At 41.6% G+C, this 16,812-nt stretch overlaps 1 protein-coding gene across 1 annotated transcript in view; it reads right to left on the bottom strand.

Annotated features, from left to right (window-relative positions):
• Ube2r2 (ubiquitin conjugating enzyme E2 R2) overlaps positions 1-16,812 on the bottom strand; it is a 57,519-nt gene that overhangs the window by 9,433 nt on the left and 31,274 nt on the right. The window contains exon 2 of the mRNA XM_028779125.1: positions 12,255-12,341. Within this exon, the coding sequence (XP_028634958.1) occupies positions 12,255-12,341 (87 nt within the window). The remainder of the gene's footprint in view (positions 1-12,254; positions 12,342-16,812) is intronic.

Genomic DNA, 16,812 nt, shown 5'->3' with positions numbered 1-16,812 from the left:
TACAGATGTGCACGGCACTGGAGCTACAGATGTGCACGGCACTGGAGTTACAGATGTGCACGGCACTGGAGTCCTGGGCATAGGAGCTCAGGCCCTCACGTTTGCACAATAATCTCTTTACTGAGGACCTCCCTAGTGCAGAGCATCCTAAAATGTTTTTGTGTGTAAGTTTGTTTTGAATTTCTTAAATTAAATGTACTAAGAGGAGAAGGGAGAGGAAATGGCATTGTATGCAAGGGAACAGAATGTTTGGTTTTGTTTTTTAAATGTGCATGTCTGTAAATCCTAGCCAGTGTTACTATTGCTGTGATGAAACACCACGACCAAAAACAACCTAGAAAGGGCTTATTTGACTCACACTTCCTTATCACTGTTCATCATTGGAGGAAGTCAGGACAGAAACCCAGAGGAGGTGGAAACTGGTGCAGAGGCCATGGAGAGGTGCTACTTAACTGGTTTGTTCCTCATGGCTTGCTCAGCCTGTTTTCTTATAGAACCCAGGAGCACCAGTCAAGGGCACCCCATACACAGTGGACCAGCACAGCCGCCCCTGCTGCTGCACCACCACCACCACCACCACCACCACCACCACCACCACCCGCCCTGCAGCCACTGTTGCTCCAAGACACCGCACTGGATGAGCTGAGCCAAGCCAAGCAAAGCCAGCAGAGGGCTGGCTAGCGAGTAAAGTTTAGAGGAGCTTCTAGTGGCAAAAGCTTCAGGAGAGCATTCTCTTCCCAGGCAGCTTTACAGTTGTGTGACAGATGCTCTCAGACAATGGAGTAATTCTCTCATACCTTTATTCCTTCTGGATAGGATCTTTTAAACAGTTTGGGTTGGGTTGGGGTCTGACAGCAGGTGCTTCCTATTGGCTTGGTCTGAGATGTTAGGGATGCCTCATCTACATGTGAAGAGCTTGGGGACACTGCCCCTACATGACTGATAGCCACAATTCTCTCTATGGGGGGAGGGGGGGTTCTGTGGCTATGTGACAGGAGCCTGGTGCTGAGTCTGGGCTAAGCTCCTTCTGTCCCTTCTGGGTCCCCGGGGCTTCAAGCCCAGCTCAACCTTACCAGGCCTCCTCTCACAGCTCCCCACCATATGCAATGTCCCTCAATCACATCTTTAAACAATAAAATAATATGGAGATATGGCTTTAACATAGGACCTAAGTTCAGTTCCCAGCACCCACATCATGCAGCTCTCAACCCCCTGTAGCCCCACTGGATCTGTTACCACCGTCTTCTGTAGACTTGCACACATATACATACACACAAACACACATACACACAGTTATAAAAATTTTTTAAAGTTCATGTGTTCTGCCTTCACAAACATGTTTACTACATGTATGCAATGCCCACAGAGGCTATAAAAGGGTGTAGAAGTTACATACAGCTGGCTGTGAGCTTTTGTGTGGATGCTGGTAATTGAATCCAGGTCATTTGGAAGAGTAGTGCGTGTTCTTAAATGCTGAACATCTCTCCAGCTCCAGACATTATAAATAAGCAAGCAAGCAAAGAACCAGACCACCTGCTGTACCTGGTCAAAAGCCTGAGGCTGAGGCAGTTCTAAGTTCTCATAAGGAAGCTACTAAGCTGCTTTGTTAAGAAGACATACTGCTTGTCAACCTGCCTCCCAGATAACTGTAGTTATGGCCCCAGACTGGTGCTGCTGTCAGCTTTGGTCAGAAAAGCTCCTTTTTGCAGTGGACAATGGTTAACTTGCAAAGGCTCATAACTAGTCAAAGTGCAGGGGCAAGTGAGAAGTGACACCTCAGACACAAACAGGATATCTCCATCACCTTCCTCAAGTGGCTCAGGAACATAACAGAAGGGTCAGAAAGGCTGTAAGCAATCTTCAGGAGACTGGAAGGCTGACTTCTGTATATGACGTGGCAGGTGACTCTTGAACTCACAGCAGCTATGAGTATTTCATAAGCTCTACAGGAGATTACCTGCCAACATCTTGTCACTGAAGAGCGGAAGCTCAGTAAACCCCACCCTTCCTTGAGGTTTTACAGTTAATGGCTGCTAGGGAGGAAAAGACAGTTTCTTCAGTGCTAAAGTGCTGGCATCACTAATAACGTGCCCAGGCACTAGTAAGCAACCATATGCAACCCATTTACCAAAACAAAAAAGCAGCAGCAGCAGCAGCAGCACCCACCACCACCAGCAGACAGAGTAGAAAGAGGATCAGCTGGGAAGAGAAAAAGAATTAGAGAACCAAAGTGGGAAAAGAAAGAGTAAGAAGGGAATATGATAAAATTATATCCATGTATGAAATGTATAGAACCCATTATGTATAATTAATAAATACTTTTGGGGTGGTTTGGTTTTTTTTTTTTTTTTTTTTTTTTAGACAGAGTCTCTCTCTGTCCTCAAACTCATAAATCTACTCTTTGGTTGGTTGGTTTTTTCCGAGACAGGATTTCTCTGTGTAACAGAGCCCCGGCTGTGCTGGACTCACTATGTAGACCAGGCTGGACTAAAACTCACAGAGATCCACCTGCCTCTGCCTGCCTAATGCTGGGATTGACAGCATGCATCACTACCCCCAGCCACAAAACTACTTTTGTAGAAGCAAGAAATTATCCCTTTAAAAAATTTTAGGTGAATTTCACTAACTAAATTAAACTTGTCATGTAGCATTGGCTAGCCTGGAGCTCTATATGCACTAGGCTGGACTTGAACTCATTAGGATCCATCCATCTCTGCCTACTGACTGCTGGGATTACAGGCCTATGTCACCTTGGCTGGCTAGAAAAACTGGGTTGGACATGGTGGCACATATTTGTAATCCCAACACTTGAAAGCCAGAAGCAGGTGAATGGCTCTGAGTTCACGATAGCCTAGTTTACATAATGAGATACAGGTCTGTCATCACTACAGTAAACTGTCTCTAATAAACGCAAACAAGCAAACACAACGTCAGCAAAGGGTGGGAAGATGTTGGGCTAGAAGCAGAACTCAGTATTAATATGCCCCAACACCACAAAAAAACCACACTCCAGTGGTTCTTGCACATTCACAGTACTATGTGATCAACATTTCTAGAAGCGCCGGGCGGTGGTGGCGCACGCCTTTAATCCCAGCACTTGGGAGGCAGAGGCAGGCAGATTTCTGAGTTCGAGGCCAGCCTGGTCTACAGAGTGAGTTCCAGGACAGCCAGGGCTATACAGAGAAACCCTGTCTCGAAAAATAAAAACAAAAACAAAAACAAACAAACAAAAAAAACATTTCTAGAAGCTTTCAAGTTTTGTCACACCAGTTTGAAAAACTGCTTGGTGGTTTTTCCGACTCCTTTATCTCCCCAGGCTTCCATCACTACCATCTTGCTTTTTTGTTAATACCTGGACCTTTAATACAAATGTAATCATACAATATGCAACCCTTTCTGACTTCTTTCACGTAAGTGTTAGGTTTCAGAGTTGTCTCTACTTCGTAGCAGGTGCTTGAAAATCACTCATTGCATGGGCGTGGTAAGTTCGAGGTGTAGCTCCTGTTGGGGGACACCGGTGTGAGCAATGCTGTGCTCTACACTTGTGTGCTTGCCCTACACTGAGGATTTGCTTCTTTTCCCTTGGACCGGAATTGTTAAATAGGAGATCTGCATTGAACCTTTTCCAAGAGCACACGCGCTGTTCTCTGAGTTACCAGCAGTATGTGGCATTTCCATTCTTCACAGCCTTACCAGTCCTTGTTTTCTGTTACTCAGATGCAGCTCTCCTATGTCGGTGAAGTCTCACTGTGGGTTTGACATATACTTCATTCATTGTCAGGTTCTCCTTATATTTTTCAACAGGTTGTTGCCGAGTCTGGCTCAGACTCTGGGGTGTTGGTAATCCTCCTCCCTCAGCCCGAGTAGGTATTTGTGGCTAACTTTAGCTATTTTTTCCATTAGGCCAATCCTCTTATTACTGAGTTTTTTGAAGTTCCTTTAAGGGCTTTACAGACAGCTGGCCTCAAACGCAGGAATCCTCTTGCCTCTACCTCTAGAGGTTATTTCTGAGCAGTTTCTGAATATTCTCATCATTGTTCATTTTTTGGTTGTTCATGGAAATGCAACTGTTGATGAGACTGTCACTTCCCACTTGTGCTCACTTTTATGTCAACTTGGCACAGATGAGGCCAAACTGCTGGTTTTGACAAGGTTTTGGAGCATCACCTTGACTACTGATTGATGTGATGTTGGGTTGGGGTGGTGTCACCCCTGGGCAGGTGGCCCTTAGTTGTATAAGGAAGCAGGCTGAGCAAGCCTTGAGACGTAAGGTAGAAAGCAGACTTTCTCCATGGCCTCTGCATTCATCAGCTCCTGCCTTGGCTTCCCTCTGTGGACAGTGATCCAGAAGACGCAAGCCAAATAAACCTTCTCACCGGTATTTGTGGTGGTTCATCACAAGAGAGACCATAGCAAGGACAGCACTCAGTGAGTGTGGTGTTGTAACTGCGTATCGTAGTCCCTGCCTATGAGCCCAATCCTTGGGAAGCTAAGGAGGGAAGGCTGTGTGTCAGAGGCCCGTGTGGGCTCCAGGCCAGCAATGCTAGTGACTACACATGTCCTCAACTCTTTGTCATGTCGGTGCCAAACTCTCTTGATAACAACAGCTTCATGCTTTACTTCTTTCTCCATGTTATTTTGGTCCTCTAGGTCTTATTTCTTTATAAATTTTATGGGATCTTGCTGATGTTTGCAAACATACACACACACACACACACACACACACACACAGAGACTGCCAAATACTCTCTGCCCTCTTAAAGCTGTCTTTTATTAGGAGCTCAGTTGGTAAAGTAATAGCTGCAAAACCATGAAAACCTAAATTCAATCCCCATTATGTACATAAAAAGCTGAGTGGTGATGATGGTGGTGATTGTGGTGGTGATATACAAGTTTAATCCCAGCACTCAGAAGGCAGAAGCAGGTGACCACTGAGTTTGAGGCCAGCCTAAACTACAGAGTGAGTTCCAGGACAGCCGGGGCTCTACAGAGAAATCTTCTCTTGACCAAAAAAAAAAAAAAAAAAAATCAAAAATAGTGTCATATATGAGATAATAAAATAAAAATCATATGGAAAGCTAAAAAATAAGTCCATGAATCAAGCTGAATTCCATGGCCCCCTTGTAACCCAGCACTGGCTACAGAGAAAGCTGTGTCCATGGGGTGGGCTGATCGCCAGCCTTAACTAGCGGCAATACTAAGGTCCCATAGACAGGCCCTAATTTAAATTATGAGGGTTTTGTCTAACACTTTCATATAGAGAGATATTTTAGATCATACTCACCTCTAATGTTCTTTCTTCTTTCTTTTCCTTACTGCTGGGGCTCTTCCTGTTTCCACCAGTCACCATTCTAATTTTATGTCTGTCTGTCTGTCTCTCACTTGTGTATTGTTTCTATTTTTAAGATTTGGATTCATAAAAGAAAGAATTCTTGCCTTGTTTTTCTTATGTTTTTCAAGACAGAGTTTCTCTGTATAACCCTGGCTGCCCTGGACTCACTTTGTAGACCAGGCTGGCTCACAGAGATCTACCTGCCTCTGCCTCCTGAGGACTGGGACTAAAGGTGTGCACCACCACACCTGGCTCAAGAAAACAGTATTTGTCTTTCTGAATTGGGCTTATTTTGTTTAATCTAGTAATCGTTATTTCTGCTCATTTTCTTACAAATGACAGGACTTTACTCTTTTTTGGTTAGATAATATTCTGTTCTGAGTATATAGTACATTTTCTTTTCCCCATGTATATTTTTGTCATCTGTCTGTCTAAATAGGGTCTTACTACATAGTCCTGGCTGGCCTAGACCTCTATAAGTAGATCAGGTTACCTCAACCCAGAGCTATCCCCACCTCTGCCTTTGCCTCTGCCTCCAGAGGGTGCAGTGAGATTAAATGTGTGCACCACCAAGCCTGGAACTGGCACTGACCTGCTACCTCTGACTCTCAATGCTTACACCTTGCTGTGTGTTTGAGACAGAAAGCCCTATGTGGCCTGGGTACTTGGTAAGCCCAGACTATCCCTCCACTCGCAGAATCTCCCTGATTCCATCTGAGTGCTATGATGACAGAAAAGCTCTACTATGTCCAGACTATGTGGTGTAGGCAACTAATGAGCATGTAACCTGACTGTGCACTTGACTGTGAACAGGGTTAAGGCAAGCACAGGCAGGCAGGAATCCCAGCTGTATCTAACTCGGATTCACTATATAGTTGTATATGACAAGGAATGATACAACTAGATCACATCATAGTTCCGATTTTGTGAGGAATCTCCATGTTGATTTTTATAATGGCTTTACCGACTCACATGCCCAACAACTACAGAAGGGCTGCTTTTCTCCCACAACTTTTGCAGCCCTGTCCTTTTCTCCTTTCCTTTCTTTTTAAAAATTTATGTGTATGTTTTGCTCTATTATGTCTGGGCAGGACATGGTAGCGTACACCTTTAATCCCAGTACTTGGGAGGCAGAGGCAGGTGGGTCTCTTTGAGTTTAAGGGCAGCCTGGTCTATATATAGAATTCCAGACTAGCCAAGGTTAATAATAAGACCCTATCTCAAAAAATAAAAAGTTCTGATTCCATGATAACATGTCCATGTATGAGGTGACAGACATCTCCTGGCAGTTAAGAATACTTGATGTGGAGCTGGAGAGACGGAGTTAAGAGCACTGGCTGCTCTTCCAGAGGCCCTGAGTTTAATCCCAGCAACCACATGGTGGCTCACAACCATCTACAGCCTACAGGTGTACATGGAGATAGAACACTTACATATGTAAAATAAATACATAAATCTTTACCAAAGTAAAGAAAAAAAGAAAAGAAAAAAAAGAATACCTGATGCTAGTTATTGTAGAAGATCTGAGTTACCTTTCCCAACACGTACGAAGTGCCTTATAACTCTCTGTAATTCTGGTTTTAGGGGATCTGGTGCCCTCTTCTGCACAAACATGGTACATAAGCATACATGCAGGGAAAACACTCACATACAGAAAAAAAAAATGAATATATATCTTCTTCCAAGGCAGGGTCTCTCTGTAGTCCTGGCTGACCTGGAAATCTCTTTGTAGAGTAGGATGGTCTCAAATCCAGACACCCACTTGCCTCCTGAGTGCTGGAAATTAAAGAGATGCACTATCTCTATCCAGCTAAAATGAGTAATTTTTTTAAATGTGTATTCAAAGGACACTTTTTAGAGTATTGTATTGATGAGTGTGGTAAGCGTGTTAGCATACATCTTTAATCGCAGCACTCACAAGTCAGAGTCAGGTGGATCTGTGAGATGAGGCCAATGTTGTCTACAAAATGAGTTCCAGAACAGCTAAGGCTGCACAGATATATTTGCACCAAAAAAAGTGTGTAATTCTTCTGTCTGCAGCTGTATTCATGTGTATGAGTGTTTCATGTCTATCTGCCACTGTGTGTAGCTGGTGCTGGTGGAGGACATACAAGTGTATCAGGTCTCCTGAAACTTGACTTACAGATGGTTTTAAGCCACCAAAGTGGATGCTGGGAATCAGACCAGAGTCTTCTTCAAAAGCAGTAAGTGCTCTAACATGCTGAGCCAGCTCTCACCAGTCTTTTATGGCCTTTCTTAAAAGCCACTGAATAAAATATAAAATAAATGTAAGCCTCTTCATTGAGTACTTTCTGAGTGTCTCTCTTTCCTTCTCTTTCATGCCTAAGCCTATATTAAAAAATATCTTTAATAAAACTGTTTCAAAGAAATCACAGAAATTACTAATCTGTGATTGGTGTGAAGATTAATCTTAATTGCCAATTAGATGAAATTTGACTAGAATCACAATGGGAACAATTTTTTTGGGCATATCTGTTTAATTTGAGAAGATCTATCCTGAATATGAACAATATCATTCTGGTAAAAAAGCAGAGTGAAGCTGGGCAGTGGTGGCACATTCCTTTGGTCCCAGCACTTGAGTCTCTAAATTTGAGACACCCCCCCCCCAAAAAAAAAAAAAGCAGAGTAAGCTACAGACAAGCCTTGTGATCAACTACCTTAAGATCTTAAGCCCCCATGGCTATGAGTCTCCCACCATAGTGAACTGTACCCTCAAACTGTGAATCAGTATAAACTTTCTCTTCTATAAATTGTGTTATAAATAAAGTATTTTCTTCACAACAATAAAGAAAGCAACTAGCTTGGGCAGTGACGGCATTTTTTTTTTCTTTTGGAAAATAAAAAAGTAAAATGGGGATAGGCATGTGGCACACAAGTATAATCCAATCACTGGAGATGCTGAAAAGCAGGACTGCCCTGAAAGGAAGTTACCTAAGACAACAGCATTAAGATTCTATATTGAGTTCTTTCAACAGTAAGCCTCAAAACAAAGTAGAGGTGTCTTAGCAATTAATCACTGGCTGCTCTTCCAAAGAACCCTGGTTCAATTACCAGTATCCACATGGCAGCTCAAGGGATCTGACATCTTTATTCTGGCCTCTACAGGCATTGTACATAAGTGGTGCACAGCCATCCACACAGGCAAACATCCATAAACATAAAAAGATAAAAAGACAAACAAAGATCTGTAGCCGAGTACAGTGCTCTCACCTACGAATACTCAGGATCTGGAAAGCAGAAAGAACAGGCAGAGGCAGGATTATAGTGACTTCGGACCAACCTGGGCTACTGAGACCCTATCTCAGTCTTACTCTCCCCAAACCCAAACCACCAAACAAAAGGGATCTGTGGAGATGAGGAGTGGGTGTACACACTTTAACTCCCACCACTGGGAAAGACGAAGCAGGGACTTGAGAGTCTACTATTACCCAGGACAATGCAGTGAGACACTGCCTCAAAATATCCAAAGTATCAACTGTTTCTGTAACCTTTCATAAGCCTTTAAATTTTACTTTATGTCTATGAGTGTTGTACTTCATGTGTGTCTGTGGATCATGTGTGCCTGGTATCCACAGATGTCTGGAACCGGAATTACAGACAGCTGTGACTCATCATGTTGGTGCTGGACACTAAACCTGGATCTTCTGCAAGAGCAACAAGTGCTCTTAACCACTGAACTATCTCTCTAGCCCCATGCAACTTTTTTACAATCTAAAGCTGCTGCAAAAATCATTTTTAAAAGTTTATCTAAATGGTTCTTAATGTGGCTAAAACATCTGGACAATAAAAACAAAGCGTATAGAAATATTACACTAAATCTTAAAATTTTAAACATTTTTGTATTTAAAATCTCCATGAGTTTAATAACAATGAGATAATTAATAATTTCTCTAGTTTAAAAGGCCATAAGACTGCAAATGGTATAATCTGTGTTATAAATCCTAATGTATTATCTTTAGCTTTGTCAATTGATTCATAATTAGGATAAGTCATTGAAGTTAGTATTTAGAGAAATTAGAAGCTCTACAAGATAGCAGATAATTCTATCTTAGTAGAATAGCATAGAGAATAACTCAATTTAGTAAAACCAATATAATGAACATATAAACAATCAAGAGAAATGAAGCAGAAATGTGCTTCCATCCGTCTGTCTCACACTCTATGCTTTGCTGCTGCTGAGTTCCCTAACAGTGGTCTTCTCACCACACTAACACACAGCCAAGGCTGGGCACAGGGATGTGCCACATGCTGCAGACAGAGAATGTTCAAGTCCAACACTGGCAATGTCAGCAGCAGGGACAGAGAGGAGGGAAGGAAACAGTGAGAAAGCAGAAGAAACAGAAAAGTAACGCAAATTACTTGGCCAGTTCCAGGATTCAAATATATTTCCTTTCTAATTATATATAACCACTATCAAGACAGCAAATGCCACCGGGCGGTGGTGGCACACGCCTTTAATCCCAGCACTTGGGAGGCAGAGGCAGGCAGATTTCTGAGTTCGAGAGTTCGAGGCTAGCCTGGTCTACAGAGTGAGTTCCAGGACAGCCAGGGCTACACAGAGAAACCCTGTCTCAAAAAACCAAACCAAAAAAAAAAAAAAAAAAAAAAAAGACAGCAAATGCCTGGTTTGTTTTGTCCAAGCTGACCTTTAGTTCCTGGGTTCACCCTCTTATGATACCAGGCTCTCCCGAGGTTTTAAGGCGGGGTAGGGGTGGTAATGAACAGTAATATTTTGAGTCATCCTATCGTAAAGTTTGTAATCATCTATATGAACACAATAATGTTTATAAGTCCAATAGGACTCCAGTTGTATAATTTTGAGCACAGTAAAACATATAACTAGAAAACTACTTAATAGAAAAAGACAGGGTCTCGCTATCTAGTCCTATCTGGCCTAGAACTTTCTATGCAGACCAGGCTGACTTCAGAGTCACAGAGACCCATCTGCCTCCAAGTGCTAGGATTACAGTGTACACCATCGTATTCTGCTACAACTATACTTCTTAACAGCATGCAACAGTACAAAAGATTTATTTAATTTACATAAATGTTCTGTCTGCAAGTACAACAGAAGAGGGCATCAGGTCATATTACAGATGGTTGTCAGCCACCATGTGGTTGCTAGGAACTGAACTCAGGACCTCTGGAAGAGCACACAGTGTTCTTAACCTCTGAGCCATCTCTCCAGCCCCATGCAGAAAGGAATTTTACTGTACAGTATAATCACTGACGGCAAATCCATGTTAAATTTATTTTGTATTTAAAGATTTATCTTTAATTGGGCATATGTAGAAATCTGTTATATGCATGAGAATGTAGGTGCCTGCAGACACTACAGGTGTCAGATCCCTGGACCTGGAGTTACAGTTTTGTGCACTTGACAAGAACAACAGGAACTCAACCTGGATCCTCTCCAAAAACGATATGCACTCTTAACTGCTGACTCATCTCTATGGCTTCAGATAAATTTCTTTCTTTCTATATTTCTCGTTCGTCTTTATTAATTTCACAAACATGGTATTTTTTAAAATAATTAAATTCACAATTATTACAGTAAAATTTACATCCTTTTGAGCCAGTACTTAATAAACTATAATCAAAGTTTGATTCCCCCACCACCCATACAGGGTTTTTCTGTGTATCACTGACTATCCCAGAATTCTCTTTGTAGATAGATAAGACTGGCCTCCAACTGAGATCCACCTGCCTCTGCTAGGATTAAAGGCATGAGCCACAATGCTGATTCCATCTTTTGTTTTTTGACATGTATGTATTTATTGGGGGAGGGGCACCATGGTATGTGTAGAGACCAGAGGACAACTCTCAAGAGTCAGTTCTCTCCAACCACCACGAAGGTTTTGGAAACTAAACTCAAGCTGCCAGGCTTGGGGACAGGTGCCTTTACTCATTGAGCCATCATGTAGTTCTTTGGGATTATGATTATGTCACATACTAAAGGAGAGTCACGGGAGGCTGTTTCTGGAGAGGTAATTACACATCACCCTTTGTCATGTTTGTTCTAGCTGGAAAAACAAAACTGTGCATGCCCAGAACCCTACTTGGGAGGCCCCAAGGACAAGTTGAAAGACAACCTGAAATACATTAGAAAAGCTGGTCTCAAACAAACATAAATTAAAAAGGAAAGGCAATGAAGTCGCCTCAGAGGAAAGGCCAATGCATTACTCCAGTACTGTCATGATCTAGCCCAAAGCTAAGTATGTTTCATGCTTCAACCAACAGTCCTACTAGAAATGCTTGACTTGTCCACAGAAGAACCTCACCTTGGATTTATTCCAAAAGAGGCTCAAATGCTCAGCAGTAACTCCTGAAAGGAAGCCAGTCCTTCCTTTGAAGTAGGATAAATCCCCCAAAAGCTGAGTCTCTGCCCACAGCAACAGGTGACCCTTGTTATGAAGTTAGAGGACAGGCACACAAACACATTTATACCACTTTACTAAACTTGTAAAACGCAGATGTTAACAGGTTAGCACGTGTGCACTGTGATCTTAGAGACGAGCTGCAAAAAAGCTCCATCTTTAACTGGATTATAATTATTACCTATTATAAACTACTCTTATTTTAAATAATCCACACACTACAAGGTAGAAGTGCAAAAATCATGAATATTTCTCTGTGGTTACAACAAAACACAATTTACTGAGATATACAATTCATTTTAGAGATGGGTGCGGGCTGTGATGTTCTGACTGAATCCAGATCCTTGTGCATGCTAAGCAAATGCTCTACCACGAAGCCACGTCCTCTAGCCCAAACAACTTATTTTATATCATGCTGATGATCAAACTCAGGGCCTTGACTGGTAAAACTGTCTCTTTTTAAAGAACTGATCTTTAAACTGAAAAATGAAACCACAGAGAAAGTTATGACAAATGTCTCTTACCTCATAAATGTTGGGGTGCCACATTTTGGTCAAGAATCTGAAGGTAGGTGGTGAATATGGGTAGTCAATAGGAAATTTAATATGTGCCTGAAAGAAAAAGAAGATATGCTAATAAATGAGATAAGTTATTGATTTGCCTGATAATTCATTCTTTTATATCCCAAATAAACAAAGTTCCCTTCAATAAGAATAAATCATTTATGTCATGTGTTATTAGCATGCTCTTTTAGCATCTCATCAAATATTGATGTCTATGTTAAATTCTCAACTCAAAAGAATGAAAGGCAGGATATGCCCAACCCTGAGGCTGCTGCTCCCACGCAGGCAGTGGGGTCAGCCCACTGCATACAAATGTGCACTCTGCTACTACGCTCGTCCTCACTCTGCTACTGTTATTGGTATGTCAGACAAAACCATTAACACGGTTTTCTTTTTCTTTTTTCTTTTTTTTGGTTTTCGAGACAGGGTTTCTCTGTGTAGCCCTGGCTGTCCTGGAACTCACTCTGTAGACCAGGCTGGCCTCGAACTCAGAAATCCTGCCTCTGCCTCCCAAGTGCTGGGATTAAAGGCGTGCGCCACCACTGCCCGGCAACACGGTTTTCTAGTAAAGAATACAGAGTAAATATATGTCCTTTTTACCCACATCATGCAATCATTATCTCCCCACTCAGACACAGTATGCTGACCTTCTGACTCGGTGTCCCTCCAGTGGCTTCCATATGCACCCCCTCCCTCCCTCCCACCAAGCCTCGTGACCTGAGTTCAACTTCAAGTCTCACAGTGCCAACTCACGTGCATCTCCCCAACACTAAATAAGGTTTTTAAAACTTATTTTTAAACTTATTTGTTATATTTGTACTGAATGTTTGTATGCACGTGTACCGTGTGTGCCTGGTGACTGCAGGGGTCAAAAGAGGGAGTGTGGGCCCTGGCACTGGAGTTATGGATGGTTGTAAGCCACCTCATAGAAAATGAAAATCAAACCTAAGACCTCTGCGAGAGCAGCAAGTGCTTTTAACGGCCAAGCCAGCTGTGTAGCTACTGTAGACATTTTTAAGCAGGCTAAGAATGTAGGTCAATGATAGAACACTTTCCTAGCGGTCAATTCCTAGCCCTAAGCTCAACTCCAAGCACTGACAAAAAGAAAATTCTGACATAGGGGCAGTAAAGAGAAAAAAATGAACAAGATCTAACAAGGTATGTATATAAAAATGTCACAGTAAGTACATTTATGTTAACAAAAAAAATGACTCAAGAGGAAATTTTAACATGTAGAGTACTGAAGTCTAGATTCTGTTTTTGCCTATATATCATATCATGAACATTTTTTTAATTATAAAATATTCTTACACTGGGCTGGTCTGAGCCACTTAAGACTGTCTCAAAACCAGAAAAAGCTAGCCAGGGTGGGACACACCTGTAAGTCCAGCATTTGGGAGTTAAATGTAGCTGACCTGGAGTTCAAGGTCACTTTCAGCAACCAGTGAGTTTGAAGCCAGCCTGGTGCTACATTAGACACTACCAGAAAAGTAAGTACTTGTTTTGGCAGCACACATACTAAAACTGGAATTGCATGTATATTAATGTGGTCCATACCCCCAAAGAGATACCCAGTTTGTAAAGTAGTCCATATTTTTATAACAAATAAAATACTCTCTGAGTGTGGTTAATATTTGATTATATACATATACAGATGACTATATACATATACAGATTATATACATATACAGATGAAACCTTTTTTGGAGATAGGCTATAGCTATGTACAAGCCAAGGCTAGCCTTAAGCTTGCAGTCCTCCTGTCTATCATGTACTAACTAGGATTATGGGTATGTACCACCAAACATGAATTCTTTCTTTTAAAAGTGGTTTTCTTACCTTGGGACAATTAAGACTATTCCTTGCTCTTTTGATACAATAAACATCTTACAATATATGTTCTTGGCAAGAATTCATATTTAAAATATTATGAACTATAAAATAAGGGCCTGAAGAGATGGCTCAGTGGTTATGAGCACTGACTGCTTTTGCAGAGGACCCAGGGTTCAGTTCAGACGTGGCTCACACTGTCTGTAACTTCAGTTCGAGGGCATCTAACATTCTCTCCTGACTTCCTCACTGCATGTATGACTGCATGTATGAACTCAGACATACATGCAGGTAAAACACATGCGTAAGATAAAATAAACTGGGCTGGTGAGATAGCTCAATGGTTAAGAGCACTAGTTGTTCTTCCAGAGGTCCTGAGTTCAATTCCCAGAAACCACAAGGTTCCTCACAACCATCTATAAGGTTGCTCTCTTCTGCCATGCAGGTGTACATGCAGAGCAAACAAGAAAGTATTTTTTTAAAAATTTCAAAACCTCAATCTTTTTTAAAAATCCAAAATAAGGACCCTTAGGAGTTCTATCATAAAAGCAACGAAGTCATTTTATAGAGATCAACTAACTACTTCACAATTCTAGAAAAATAAAGCCAGGCATAGTAGCACACAGATCTTTGATACAAGCACTCAGAAGGGCAAGACAGAAGAACTGACAAACTCTAGACCAACACCAGTTACACAGCAAGACACTGTCTAAAGAAAGCTTCCATCTTTCCAGAGGCTAGTCACAAAAGGGCAGGGCTCCTGAAAGAACAACAACCTTTATGGCTTAACTCAATCTGGTCCAATCTGCTATTGCAAAAACTTTATAACAAATACTTTATAGTCAATCTAAAAAAAATAAGGTAGGATGGGATGTGGGTGAGGGAGGGAAAAAAAAAAAAACTCCATGAGCGGGCAGGCACTGGAGAGAACTTGCTCAAACCACATGACACCCCCCACACACACACACACACACCACCCTTGAGAACTGTCATTTGACACTTCTACATGTTTTCTAAAAACCTCCATTTGCAGAGATATGTCTATTTCATCTCATTTGGAGCAGAGCCAACATGTAAACAGTTCCCCTTATGGCTTTTGATGAAAATTACTGCCTAAAATTGATTATGTTCAAAGGTACCTTAGGCAGAGAGAACACACACACACCCATAATCCCACTCCACAAATCCCAAGTAAATCTGTATAACCATTAGCATGTGTTAAGCTGAAATCAATGGTTTTATAAAAACTGTGATAAAGAAACAGACTTTAGAAAATTAGGTTAAAGTCACTAGGCAAGCTAACAATTACAATAAGCAAATTAAATGTTGAATAAAAACTCTATTAGTCAGATGGCTTGATGGATAAAGGCAATCGCTACCAAACCTGACAACCTAAGTCTTCTCCATCCCAGCAGAGCCCACATGGTAGCAGAGAACCAACACTGACCTTCATTCATGCATTGTAACATGCATGTACACAAACACATACATAAACAATGCCCTCTTCTGGTGTGTCTATAGATAGCTACAGTTTACTCATATGCATAAAATAAGTTAAGATTTTTTTTTTAAAAAAAAAGATATAATGGATCAGAGGTTCTATGTTTGGGCCCTGACACAACTGACTAGTTCTATTATTTAAATCTCCAGACTTTTTTTTTTTTTCCTCTTTTTCCTTTTTAGACAAGGCCTCACTATAGAAGCCCTGGCTAGCCTGGACTTACAGAGTTCTACCAGTCTCTGATCCATGTCTGTGACTAGAGCAAGAGGGCATCAGATAGCCTCAAACTAGCTAATGATGTAAGCCACCATGTGGATGCTGGGAATTAAACCTGGGTTCTCTAGATGAGGGACAAATGGTCTTAACACACTGTGCCAGTTCTCCAGCCCCTGAATCCCCAATCCCCGACTCTATCAGTGGACAGCTTGGTAGAAAAAGGTCCCTGCCAGCAGGACTGATGACCTAATTGGGACGACCCTATTAGATTCAATCACTGACTCCCATGACTGTTCCTACACTTGTATGCCATGGCCGATGCATATCCATACATATATAAAACATACAAAATAATAGGAAAAACGGAGTAGTTTTTCAAAATGCTTTGTTTGTTTGTTTATTGGGTGTTTTTTTTTTTTTTGATTTTTGAAACAGGGTTTTCTGTTTTGTTTGAGACGAAGTTTCTCTATGCCTGGCTGTCTTGGAACTCAAAGGGATCACACCTCCCTGTTTCCTAGGTGCTGGCACTCACCTGGTCTGTATTTTAAAAAAAAAAAAAAAATACAGGCCAGTTAAGTGCCAAAAAATACAGGTCAGATAAGTGCCAAAAAATACAGGCCAGTTTAGTGGAACATATCTGTAACCTCAGTAATCAGGGAAGCTGAGGAAGGACAACTTTGAATTCAATGCTATCCTGGATTACATAACAAGATTCAGGTTAGCCTGGGTTAACCAGGGTTAGCCTGGGTTAGCCAGGGCCCTGAGAAAGGAGGGAGATAGGGGACAAACAGTTCCATAAACTAAAATGTGAAAAAAGCAGATTTGATTTGGCATAGTCCTAAAGTAGAATATACTGAGGAGCCAGAGGTAAGAGGATCAAAGATTCAAGCCTATAGGACTCCTGAGATGGTGCAGGGATAAGAGTATTTACCAGCCTGTCGTGGCAGTGGTGGTGGCTGTGCACTTCTTTAA

This window comes from Grammomys surdaster, unplaced genomic scaffold (genome assembly GCF_004785775.1).
Source record: "Grammomys surdaster isolate TR1022 unplaced genomic scaffold, NIH_TR_1.0 344, whole genome shotgun sequence".
In the NCBI taxonomy this organism is placed as follows: Eukaryota; Metazoa; Chordata; class Mammalia; order Rodentia; family Muridae; genus Grammomys; species Grammomys surdaster.
The sequence above is the reverse complement of the archived record's forward strand: the minus strand, read 5'-3'. Positions and strand labels throughout refer to the sequence as shown.